Genomic DNA, 11,835 nt, shown 5'->3' with positions numbered 1-11,835 from the left:
AAGATTAAAAAAATCAAATAAGGTGGATGAAAATTTTTAAAAAATTGTAAAAAATTATTCACTTAGTCTATTAAAAAAAATAAAAATTTTAAAAAATAAATAAAATTATAATTCTCAATCCACAACGATATTTTGATCAGTTTGCCAAATAAAATAAGATAATTGCACTCTCCTCTCCTGAGGTTTGGTGTAAGTACATGTAAACACTCTCTGATTTGAAAAATTACATCTAATACCCTTGAGATTTGCTTTCGGCTAACAAATAGGTTATTTGTTAATCAAATTTTATCGAATTTACTGATATTAACAAAAAATTAGGAAAAAAAATTATATTTACTCCAAATTGACTTATTGCAGGTCGAATAAATCTTTTATGTTATCCTCATATATCTTCATGCGTTAATGCATGTGAGGAGATACATCTTCTTTGTTATAAGGATAGTTTAGTTCAGAACACATTATTTGACTTACAATAAGTTAGTAATAAGTCAATTGAGGGTAAATATTAGTTTTCATTCAGTCTTTTTTGTTAATACAGCAAATTCAGTGAATTTTGATTAACAACGGACTTATTTGTAGGCGGAAACAAATTTCAGGAATGCTGAATGTAATTTCTCAAATTATAGAGGGCTACTTGTAATTATATAAACATCAAGATAGGGGAGTGTAATTGTCGCTAAATAAATGAAAATTTAACGGGGACTTGAACTATTATTACACTGTCGTTAAAATTTTGATAATTTTTTAAATATAAAAAAAAATATTTAGAATTATGTCAAATTTTAAAATAATTTGTTGTAATTTATCATTTTTATATCGTAATTTTTATACTCTTTCTGAAAGTATACAGTAATACAATATATTTCTTGATGGTAGTACATTTGTCATAGCCACGATACTATTTTTTTTTTTTCTTGAAGTGCCACGATAATTTATTAATCTTATGAAAATAAACATGTGATCCTTTGTTCAAATAATAAATATGTATATATACACAAACATGTGTCTATGATTTTTGTCTTTTACCTATGTTTTGTCTTTTATTGTCGTTATTATGTTTTATCGTTTATATAATTCTTTGTCATTGTTTAGCAAGTAACTTCACTTCTTAAGATTGCAACTCAAAATGGCCACAATCAAACCATTCGCAATAGAATTGATAATATGTTTCTTGTTAATTGAATTTTATTGTAAAAGTTAATAATGTTGATTTTAACTATAATGTTAATAATTTTGTTTGAACATCACAATTGTCGTTGTGATTCGGATCATTCACTAATTTAAATATCATTTTGTTGTTCTGTGTCTACAAACACAATTGAAAATATACGGCGTAAATTTCAGTTATTATAACATTTCAATATCGGAGCTAGTAAAAGTCCGTTTTACAGATAGTATAATTACTTGGCATCTGGACTGTATATATAGTTTGCAGCCACTTAATCCTATAACATCAAAATGACTTGTTTTACAGATAATGATAGATCAATTGGAGATCAAGAGACCAATTTTTGTGATGACATTATCTCGTCAGGCAAAGCGCCCAATTTTTCTGCATCGTTCTGAAGGACACTGTTGTAAATTACTCAATTATAGTGTGAGGCCTCACATCAAATGCAAATGTGGCATTTTCATGACAATACATTATTTATAACGAATGGATTCAATAATAAGCTAAGTCGATTATTTATTATTTTTTTATTTATACCTAACAAAAACAATTATAAGAATCATATCCTAATCAATAATACTAGATAAATAAAATTTAAACACCGCATATTATACAGTAGAGTATTAATTGAATAGCTCGACTATTTATGATTGAGTTAGGGTTCGTTGACTCAACTATTTAGGACTTGCACATAATGTACATTTCAAGAGAATAAAAGGGCTTATAACGTGTTAAAGTTAGACGGAAGTGTAACAGAAAATTAGTTGTGTATTAGTAGTGTTTAAAGAGAAGATTAAATGAGGCGTCTATAATATATTTTAATTAGTTAGAAGTTAGAAATACCAAATATAGTTATAAAAGTTAGGGTGAGGTTTGGACATGTGAAGGTAGTAAATAGTACAGCTAACGGAATCCCTAAAAATGCCATAGACATATAAATGACATAAAACACAAAAAACGTTGGTAGTTAGCAACAAGCGCAAAGAGAGAGAGAGAGAGAGAGAGGGAGGAAGAAAAAGAGAAGATAGTAAAAGAAACGAGCGGCGGTGGGGGAGTGGCGCGAACTTCAATGATGTTTCGTGAATCTTGACTCATTATACTCTCAAGTTGTGGCGCCTCGGAACTGTGGCCCCCCCTCCATTTCCCTCGCTTTTCTCTCGCTGCCTACATTTTCCTCTTCTTTCTTTCTTTACGACTGTGTACGAATCGTGTGAAGAATACATATTCTTGGAATTCTGAAGAGAAAACGTCCAGAACTCGGAAACCATCCTCGTTTTTTCTTTGTCGTGTAGATTTCCACCAACTGCCGCTTCCTACGCATAAAACATCAGTGGTATGCCCATTTCCTTGACTTCTCTGCGTGTTTTTCTTGTCTACTTTTGGGATTTGTTCTTAGGGAGTTTTTGTCTTAAATTCTGCATGTTGCTGGCTTGAATTTCGTGTCTCAACAAAAGGGTAGTCGTGTTATTATGAAGACCTCTGCTTTCTGTGATGTGTGTTGATGATTGAGTGGATTGTTGCCTAAAAAATGCGTGTGCTGTGTCTATGGTTTCGAATTTTCTGCAAGTATTTTGTGTCATTTCCATTTCTGGTCCACATGGAGATCTGACTCCATTGGAGGTAATGAGGAAAGGAGACCAAACTTCTGAAATCAGCTATCCTGTTATATTTTAGTTCCTTCATGTTGATAAAACGATGATTAGTAAATTTGGTGCAAAATTCTGTCTTTTTCTTGGGAGTCAAAGAATTACGTATATGCAAGATATAAATAAACACCATCTGGATAATGTTTTTTAGTATGCTTACTGAAACAATTTTCCTATGTACTCTCACTGACTTATTTGTATAAATTCTTGTGAGAAGAATTGTTTAAGTAAATTTAGTTGTGGAATTGGCTGGTCAGAGATCAAAAGAATTTACACCTTTGTTTTTTAGCAGATTGCTTAATGGCTACCAGTGTAGCTTCTGGAAGCGGCCGGCTGCATTTTAAAGACACTGTTTACAGGAGACAGGGCTGCAGACAGGCTCATTGGGTTCAAAATATAGCAGTCCCGAGATGCATGCAGAAAGAGCTTTCTTGGTAACGACCATAAAGCTTATGATTTATTCTGTGTTATTGTGGTATATGTTTGGGGTTCTACACTGGTTTTTCCCTTATAGATGCTAAACATTTTTGTGATCTTGATGATAATACCAAGAAGCCAAATGTATCAAATAGGGTGTTTTAGCTTATATCTTGTCCCTGATAACTGATGATGCATCCCTCAGGTCTCATGGGGTCTCAAAAGGCTTGCTGGCCAAGAAACATAATTATTTCCATCCTCAAATTAAGGAGGACTGCAAGCAACGCAGAGTAGTGATCAAATCATGCTTGCGAGAGGGCTACAATAAGTATTTTGATTTTGCTGTAATTGGAAGCGGGATTGCTGGCCTTCGATATGCTCTTGAGGTTGCCAAGCACGGAACTGTAGCTGTAATAACCAAGGCTGAGCCCCATGAGAGCAACACCAACTATGCACAGGGTGGTGTGAGTGCCGTGTTATGCCCGTCCGATTCGGTTGAGAATCATGTGCAGGATACAATTATTGCAGGCGCTTATCTATGTGACGAGGAGACTGTTAGAGTATGTTATGGGAAATGATTTGATTTCCTACTCCCTTTTCCCCTTTTTTGGCTTGAAGAATGGTGAAGACTCCGTTTATACATGATCACCTATTGGCTTTCTCCATGACGCGTTTTACATGAAAGATAATCTCAAATGAGTTTTCTACCTTGAAGATGTAGGCACATGACATATATCATCCTGAGACAGCAATAAAACCACTTTAAGTTTCTGTTCAGTCATTTAGACTCTATGATATTTGCACAAATGTGGAAGTTGTTTATGGTAAATTAACTGGTCAATATCTTTTGCAATCTTTATCATGTTTACCAGGTAGTGTGTACTGAAGGACCTGATAGAATCAGAGAATTGATCGCAATGGGGGCTTCATTTGATCATGGGGAGGATGGGAATTTGCATCTGGCCAGGGAAGGGGGACATTCTCATCGAAGAATTGTGCATGCAGCTGATATGACCGGCCGGGAAATAGAGAGGGCATTATTGGAGGCAGTTCGAAAGGATCCTAATATTTTCGTCTTTGAGCACCATTTCGCAATAGATTTCCTGACTTCTCAGGTTGACTTTGGTCCTTTTGTTTGCATTTGTGTTTGTGGTAATAAATGATATGAGTGGGCTGCTTCTAATTGGTCTGAAACTAGCCGAGATTCCATTTATAGAAACGTTTTTCTGAAGTATGAAGGCCTTGAACATGTTGAACTTAGTACAGGAAATAGAAAAAGGTGTTAAATCTGTGCTAGCATTGATGTGAAATATCAAATTTTACTGTTGCATGAAACTCCATTATAATTCTCTAACATGGTTATACCTGCTGGCTTTCAGGATGGTTCTGATACTGTTTGTCATGGTGTTGACACTTTGAACACAGAGACGCAAGAGGTAAGATTAAGAAAGTGGATCTAGTTAATGTTGCTAGTGTACTTCTTCTTTGAAGATGCTCCCAGTACACTCACTAAAGGGCAAAACATTGATGCTCTAGCTTTTGGGCTTTGAAACTTTTAGGTGGTGAGATTCATCTCAAAAGTAACTTTACTTGCATCAGGCGGGGCTGGACACATCTATCCAAGCACTACCAATCCTCCGGTAAAGCTTGAATTTCTTGTCCATTGAAAATTTCACGGAATACTGTTTGTCTATAATATGAAATATTCAAAGTAGAAAATCTAACTTTTTGTAAGCTAAATAAACAATCCATGGACATTATGTTCTCTAAGTATTTGGATATTTGAAAAGCTATTCTTGCTGCTATGTTTCATCCTAATTTACTATAATCTAAGCTTCATAATTAGTTAAATTTGGAAGAATATGTTGTATCCGCCTCAAAGAGTTGAAATATAACTCATCATGACAGAAATACAATATTATTCAAATTGTTGCTGATGTATCTTGTAGGTGGCAACTGGTGATGGAATGGCTATGGCTCACCGAGCTCAAGCTCTAATTTCTAATATGGAGTAAGCTATTCGAGATGTGCTCATTTTTCTAAGTGCACCGTTCTCTTCTAGACTATGTGATCATTCTTTAATCTTATACATAGGAAAATAATTCTTGACTGAATTCGGTATCAGATCATGAAACAATCAGTTTCTTCTGCAATAGATAACCTCAGCAGACTGTTTGTGTAGAATTCAAATGTTTCAGTTTGTTCATGGAAAACTGACACAGATGTGTAGACGTGTTCACAACATTTGCTTCTTTTAACCATTTTCTACATTCTTGGAGTCTTTCGTAATTTCCTCTATGTAACGCTCTATAGCAAGGTTTTCTCAGATCTAGCTGGATTCAATTTACTTGCCAGAATTTTCGTTACTCTTTATATTGATGGATTATTATGCTATCAGGTTTGTGCAATTCCACCCAACTGCTTTGGCTGATGTAGGCCTTCCAATTAAACCAAGAGAGGCCCGAGAAAATGCCTTTTTGATAACTGAAGCTGTGAGGGGAGACGGAGGCATACTTTACAACTTAGGCATGGAGAGGTTCATGCCCTTTTACGACGAGAGGGCAGAGCTCGCCCCGCGGGATGTCGTAGCAAGAAGTATTGATGATCAGCTTAAAAAGCGGAACGAGAAGTATGTGCTTCTTGATATCAGTCACAAGCCCAAAGAGAATATTCTCTCTCATTTCCCCAATATCGCCGCAGAGTGTCTCAGGTACGGTTTAGACATAACCCAACAACCAATCCCTGTGGTCCCTGCGGCTCATTACATGTGTGGTGGAGTGCGTGCTGGGCTCCAAGGTGAAACTAATGTCAGAGGTCTCTATGTGGCTGGTGAAGTTGCATGTACCGGCTTGCATGGGGCGAACCGGCTCGCTAGCAACTCATTGCTGGAGGCACTAGTATTTGCACGGCGGGCTGTGCAACCATCAATTGATCATATGAGGAGTTCTCAAATTGATCGGGGTGCTTCCCATTCGTGGTCCTGGCCAATAATGCCCAAGTCACTGGGGGACACTGTTTTGAACAACATTGTCCGTAGGACAAGGGAAGTGAGGAAAGAGCTACAGTTGATAATGTGGGAGTATGTCGGGATAGTTAGATCGACGACTAGGCTGCAGATGGCTGAGAAGAGGATCGGGGAGTTGGAATTGGAATGGGAAACATATTTATTCCAGCAGGGGTGGGAACCAACGATGGTGGGGATTGAGGCTTGTGAGATGAGAAACTTGTTTTGCTGCTCCAAGCTGGTGGTGAGCAGTGCTCTAGCAAGGCATGAAAGCCGTGGCCTTCATTACACTGTTGATTTCCCACATGTGGAGGAAAGCATGAGGTTGCCGACTGTCATCTTTCCATGTTCACCTGTAAATAGCACTTGGAGTTCACGGCAACTCCACAGGCAACAAATATGTTAGGAGTATACATCATTTTTGTCGATTCTTCCCCCCTAGAACTTCAGGTGGGTTGCTTGTTTCCTAATTGGAAAACTACACTTGTATTTTGCTACCAAATATTCTGATTCCATGGTCGAAAATCCTTACAGCAACCTTTTGTAATAATGGAAGTTTCTGGGCTTGAATAAGTCCATTGAACTCTTTTTGCAACATGCATGTATTTCACTCCATACAATTCTTGTGATCGTTGTCAGATATGTTGGCCTCCAGACAACTAAAATTTCAGCCTAATATAATTATGGTATACTCAAATGAGTGTGCAAAACTATATAAAAAATTAAAAAAATCAATTTTTATTTCTGAAGATGTATTTTAATTGAAGAAACTAAAAATTCTTAAAATAAATAAAAAGTTAAAAGTTAGTAGATGTTGAAAAAAGAGGGCAACTTAGCAATTAAGAAAATAAAAAATAATAATAATAAATAAAAATGACAGACCATAATTTGAATAACCTGTTTTTCAATAATGATAAAGTATAGATGCTACTCTTCGGTCACCTTAACTGATACAAGTCCTATGTCACATCTTATGATGACATGTAACAGACAGGCTTAAAATAAAATAGCATGTTAACTTGTGTTTGTGTTGAAAGATTGCAGTTGAGTGACTGTAATCAATAGTTGTTGTAACAGCAGCATACGAAAAAGAAATCCCATCTTTAATTCATTAAACCAGAAGGTATACATTCAGGACAGCGACAAAGGAATTCATCAACCCCTTTAAGACATGGGGAGGGAAAGCTACAGCACACAGGCACAAATTGACAGACCACCACATAGTCTCTTACAACATTGTCTTTATCTTTATTGTTATTTTCTTTTACATTCCACTACTCACATCTGTAAACAGAATATGTAAGGCAACCCCACAACTAAAACCTGTGTAATCAACTTGTACATTTAGAAAAAATAAAAAAGAAGAGAGAAACCCGAAAAAAGAAAGAAAATCTGAGTATTTTCACGACACCTCAACTTCGTAAGGTGTAATGGTGTGAGAGTTCTTGACAAGTAATGTTTCCAGTGATCTTGATTTTCTGGTCCTGACCATTCCTGCTTCTTTTAACAACTCAGCCAATCTCCGTTTCTCATCTTCACCGTCAGGATTTGCTGTTCCAAGCCTCTCCTCTCTCATCTCAACAACGTAGTCCAAGATTTCAATTGCATCAGCAGTCCTACACATATTGGTTCACAAAAATTTAGAAACTGATGGATTTGATAAAAAGAATGATTACTGTAATTAGATCAAGACTAGGAATCATATAATGTAAAAAACTAAAAGGTAGATGCCAATTAGTAGAGCATCAGCAGTTACCTGCCCATTGCATCATAGGTTCCGGCAAGATTGCTGTAAACTCCTAAGGTGTCAGCATGGTAGGGTCCACATTGAGCCTCCAGAATAGTCCTAGCTTCTTCGAACAAATCAGCAGCCTCATTTATCAAAAGAAGTTGCACACAGGCAAGGCCCATTTGGTTCAGAGCAATACCAAACAGGGCAGATTTCTTCTCTCCCGCTGAACGAAACTTTTGTGTGGCATTCTTCAGAGAGTTGTAGGACTCAGAATAACTCCCCAGCATGTAGTACAAGACCCCCATTTGAGCTTCAATTCCCGCAATTATGCTCTGGTGTCCTGGCATACTGGCGTATACTTTTATGGCCTTTTGTAGTAACTGTAGTGCCCGATCATGCTCGTTCATGGACTCGTATATAGCAGAAATATCCACCAAACCACTGGCAATCTCTTCTGAGGGGCTTCCAGGTGTCGGCTTAGCATAAATTCGAAGAGCATTTTCACAGTAGGATTTGGACTCACTGAATTTTCCAATCTTGTTGTACAGATCAGCCAGACGAACAAAGACTGAAGCCACCAATGGATGATTCTCTCCTTTACTTGACTTAAACATATTGAGAGCTTTTTGATAAGCAAAAATAGCCTCATCATATCGTGCCATAGATAAATATGCATCCCCAACATTGCAATCTATGGCAGCCACCTCCTCATTTTGGCCATTAGCAGCCATAGCCATGCTAGCAAGAACATAATGCTCAAGTGCACTTTCATAGTCTCCTTTAGAATCACAAATAAGCCCAAGAAGTCTCCTATCTGCCGCTTCCTCCAGAGAAGCTGATGACCCATTAGCTTTATGGGTGTCAAGAGCCTTCAGACAAAGCTTCTCAGCCTCATCAAATTGTATAGCTTGAACATGGGCTTCAGCCAGATACCTGCAAGTCTCACCAAATCGAGGGTCTTTTTCTCCAAGGACTTGCCGTTGAATCTCTAAACCTGCAGTATAAAACAGTATGGAATTCTCAATCTGCCCAAGCATTGCATAAGTATCACCAAGCTGCATGCACCCTGCAAATTTAGCAAGAGCATGATTGTGGCCTAAATCAATATCAGGAATATCAATGGATCTCTCAAGAACGGGAATTGCCTCAGTGTACCGCCCCAACCTGCAGTATAATGCTGACACAACATGTAGACACATAACAAAATCTAAATTGGGCTTTGCACTTGCTGAAATCTCAAAAGATTTCATTGCTCGAAGAGCCAAGTCAAGAGCCTTTTGTATATTATCCCCCGATGCTATCATGTCCCTAGCCTGTTTGAGTAAATACGGTCCAAGATATCCTGATTCACCATGTTCCTCTGTTCCATTCTGCAATGTAGGAGGGCTCTTCTCGATTTTCATGGAAGAAACAGTACCCATTTTTTTCAAACCCTTGACACTCTGCTTCCCATTTGGAGGCCTCCCATTTAAAGTTTTGCTTCTCAAAGTAACCTTTCGCGGGGCTTCCGACTTAATAACGGAAGATTTGACCTTATTTCTGTCTCCAGGATTCTCATGTTTATACACTTTGTTCCCCTCAGGAGAGCTATCTCCTCCATTTTGCTCAGGCACGACCTTTTTTATCTCGGCCACACCATAATCTCCTCCAGCAAGGAACCGCAACTCAGAGTCAATTCTTGACTCTTCACCGTATGATAAAAAACTACGCCTTGAAGGTGACTGATCCGAGCTCTGCATCTCACATACATTGTGATACAGTTGTTCGATCGATGTGTCAGCACCCCCATCAATGGCTAGATCAAGAGAGTCACTCTCAGAACTCATTGTGCTCAAGGGCGGACTGTGTGCGGTCAATGGACTTCTTGGGGACCTCTCAATGAAAGCTTTGCGAGGGACGTAATGCCCCCCTTGTTCCTTGGCGAGATTCTCAACGTTTGATCCATCCACGATGTATTCAGGCATTGGAAGCACGAGTCAAGAATCAACCCAAGCTTGGATTTCTTGCTACAGCCTATACACGTGGAAAACATTATAGTGAATTTAGAACGTTCCATTAGAAAACTAATGTCCCTAAGTGAACAGAGATAAAAGGACTTAACGGACAAATTTCAATCCATGAATTGCATTACAAACACAATGCATAAAAACCAAACATCATAACATTCAACACATTCTAGTGATGATGCATTTCTCCTCCAACAATTTTCACAACCAACAGCAACATCTTATTTCCCCTGTATTCTCAATAAATCTAGTATGACCTTTTTTTTTTGGGGGGAGCTATTAGCATTGCAAGAGAGCCATAGGATCATCAGAATATCCAAAATCAAACAAAAACATGTGTTTCCGTCTATTTTCTGTTTCAAATTTTCATCAGACATTGGAGAAAACATGACTTTTGAAAACTCAAGCAGGCAAGAAATCAAAAAGGCTGTAATCATATATATGCATATACATCTTTGTGAAACTCAATCAACAAGTAAGAAGCAATTATAACGACGATACTCTGATTACCGAAATCTTCAATTCAACACATGAAAAAAAAAAAACATCAAGACAGTCCCAGAATTTCATAATATCACCAGAAAGAAGAAAAACATGATCATACCTTGACAATCCTTCAAGCAAATACTGCTTCCACGTGAAATGTATCTTTATTTGAACCTCCACCCTTTATTTCTCTAGTTCATGTACATCCACATGCTATATATATATATATACTTATATGGGTTGATGATGGGCAGAGAAAGATGAAGAGAAATGAAGAGGGTGGTTGGTTTGAAGAAGAAGGTAGGGGCAGAATTGGATAATCAAGAATCAAATATAGAAAATGTATACTGACGATTCAGAATCAAATGATTGGTAATCTCGACAAATGTAGGTAGATAATAATGTAAATATACTTTAAAATTATATAAATATATATGTATATGTATATATATATATTATATATTTAGGCGTAGTGTATGTATAGGTGGGGTGTGGAGAAGTTGGAATGCTGAAGCATGAAGGAGACTTATCATCTTCCGTTAATATCACCACCACCGCTTGCAACCGCCGAATTTTCGCGTTTTCTTTCTGCCCTTTTGTTTTCATTTGTCTTTTCTTTTGTTTATTTGTATTGCTCCGGGACCAAGACCAACTATCCCATGCAATTATCATATTCTTCCCTATTACTACTATTTTATAGCACCTCTACGTGTTTACATATTTTATAGTACTATTTAAAATAAAATATTTATCGTTTAATAAAATAATAAGTTTTAATATTACATTTATGAGAAAACTGTGATAGAAAAAGATGTATGGAAATAAAAAATAATAATTATCAAAAGATAATGAGGGTGGAAAGTTAGATAAATAAATAAAAATATTAAATTAACTATTAAAATACATATGAAATAAGATACCAAAAATGTATTTTTCCTTAATATATAGTATAAATTATTATTATTATATACTATAATTAACATCATTAGCGACTATTTAAATGGTCTACTTATGATTTTCAATTAATTTATGTTATGCTATTTTTGACAATTTAATGTTATAAACTTTTGATATTCATTAATTAATTAGAGGAAATTCAAATAAAACATTAATTATTTATATGATATATAGTTTATATTTAAGGCCATCAAGCACAAAGAATTGTGATTGGTCAAGATTTAGAAACTCCCACAAGAAAAAGCAGAGTGGGAGTGGGCTGGCAATTAATGGCTTCTCAATCAGTGAGAAACTCGTAGGATATTCCGGCTACGACTGTGCTGGTTGCGAAGTGCCTGCGTCCACTTATATTTTGCCACGTAATCTTTAACCCGACGTGGCAGTCATTGATTGCTTGGTAACCAGGATTTTTCTTC

At 36.6% G+C, this 11,835-nt stretch overlaps 2 protein-coding genes across 4 annotated transcripts; one reads left to right on the top strand and one right to left on the bottom strand.

Annotated features, from left to right (window-relative positions):
- The first annotated feature begins 2,130 nt into the window (after window positions 1–2,130).
- AO (L-aspartate oxidase) lies at window positions 2,131–6,833 on the top strand. 3 transcript variants are annotated; one of them, XM_088884405.1, is made up of 8 exons: window positions 2,131–2,504; window positions 3,107–3,251; window positions 3,440–3,794; window positions 4,107–4,349; window positions 4,614–4,670; window positions 4,794–4,874; window positions 5,184–5,245; window positions 5,633–6,833. In XM_088884405.1, the coding sequence occupies exons 2-8, from the start codon at window positions 3,118–3,120 to the stop codon at window positions 6,642–6,644; spliced, it is 1,944 nt and encodes a 647-aa protein (XP_088740531.1). In that variant the 5' UTR covers window positions 2,131–2,504; window positions 3,107–3,117; the 3' UTR covers window positions 6,645–6,833. The 3 variants fall into 3 exon arrangements, with proteins under 3 accessions (XP_088740531.1, XP_011098478.1, XP_011098479.1); XM_011100176.3 differs by having other exon boundaries at window positions 2,132–2,504; window positions 3,110–3,251; XM_011100177.3 differs by lacking the exon at window positions 2,131–2,504 and adding an exon at window positions 2,535–2,791 and having other exon boundaries at window positions 3,110–3,251.
- A 487-nt stretch (window positions 6,834–7,320) lies between these two features.
- On the bottom strand, window positions 7,321–10,915 carry LOC105177339 (protein KINESIN LIGHT CHAIN-RELATED 2). The gene is made up of 3 exons (XM_020699221.2): window positions 10,581–10,915; window positions 7,995–9,983; window positions 7,321–7,854 (listed from the first exon to the last, which is right to left on the bottom strand). Exons 2-3 carry the CDS (start codon window positions 9,932–9,934, stop codon window positions 7,641–7,643), a joined length of 2,154 nt encoding a protein of 717 aa, XP_020554880.2. The 5' UTR covers window positions 9,935–9,983; window positions 10,581–10,915; the 3' UTR covers window positions 7,321–7,640.
- Between the last annotated feature and the right edge of the window lie 920 nt (window positions 10,916–11,835).

This window comes from Sesamum indicum, linkage group LG9 (assembly GCF_026168435.1).
Source record: "Sesamum indicum cultivar Baizhima isolate 11 linkage group LG9, ASM2616843v1, whole genome shotgun sequence".
Taxonomy (NCBI): domain Eukaryota; kingdom Viridiplantae; phylum Streptophyta; class Magnoliopsida; order Lamiales; family Pedaliaceae; genus Sesamum; species Sesamum indicum.
The sequence above is the reverse complement of the archived record's forward strand: the minus strand, read 5'-3'. Positions and strand labels throughout refer to the sequence as shown.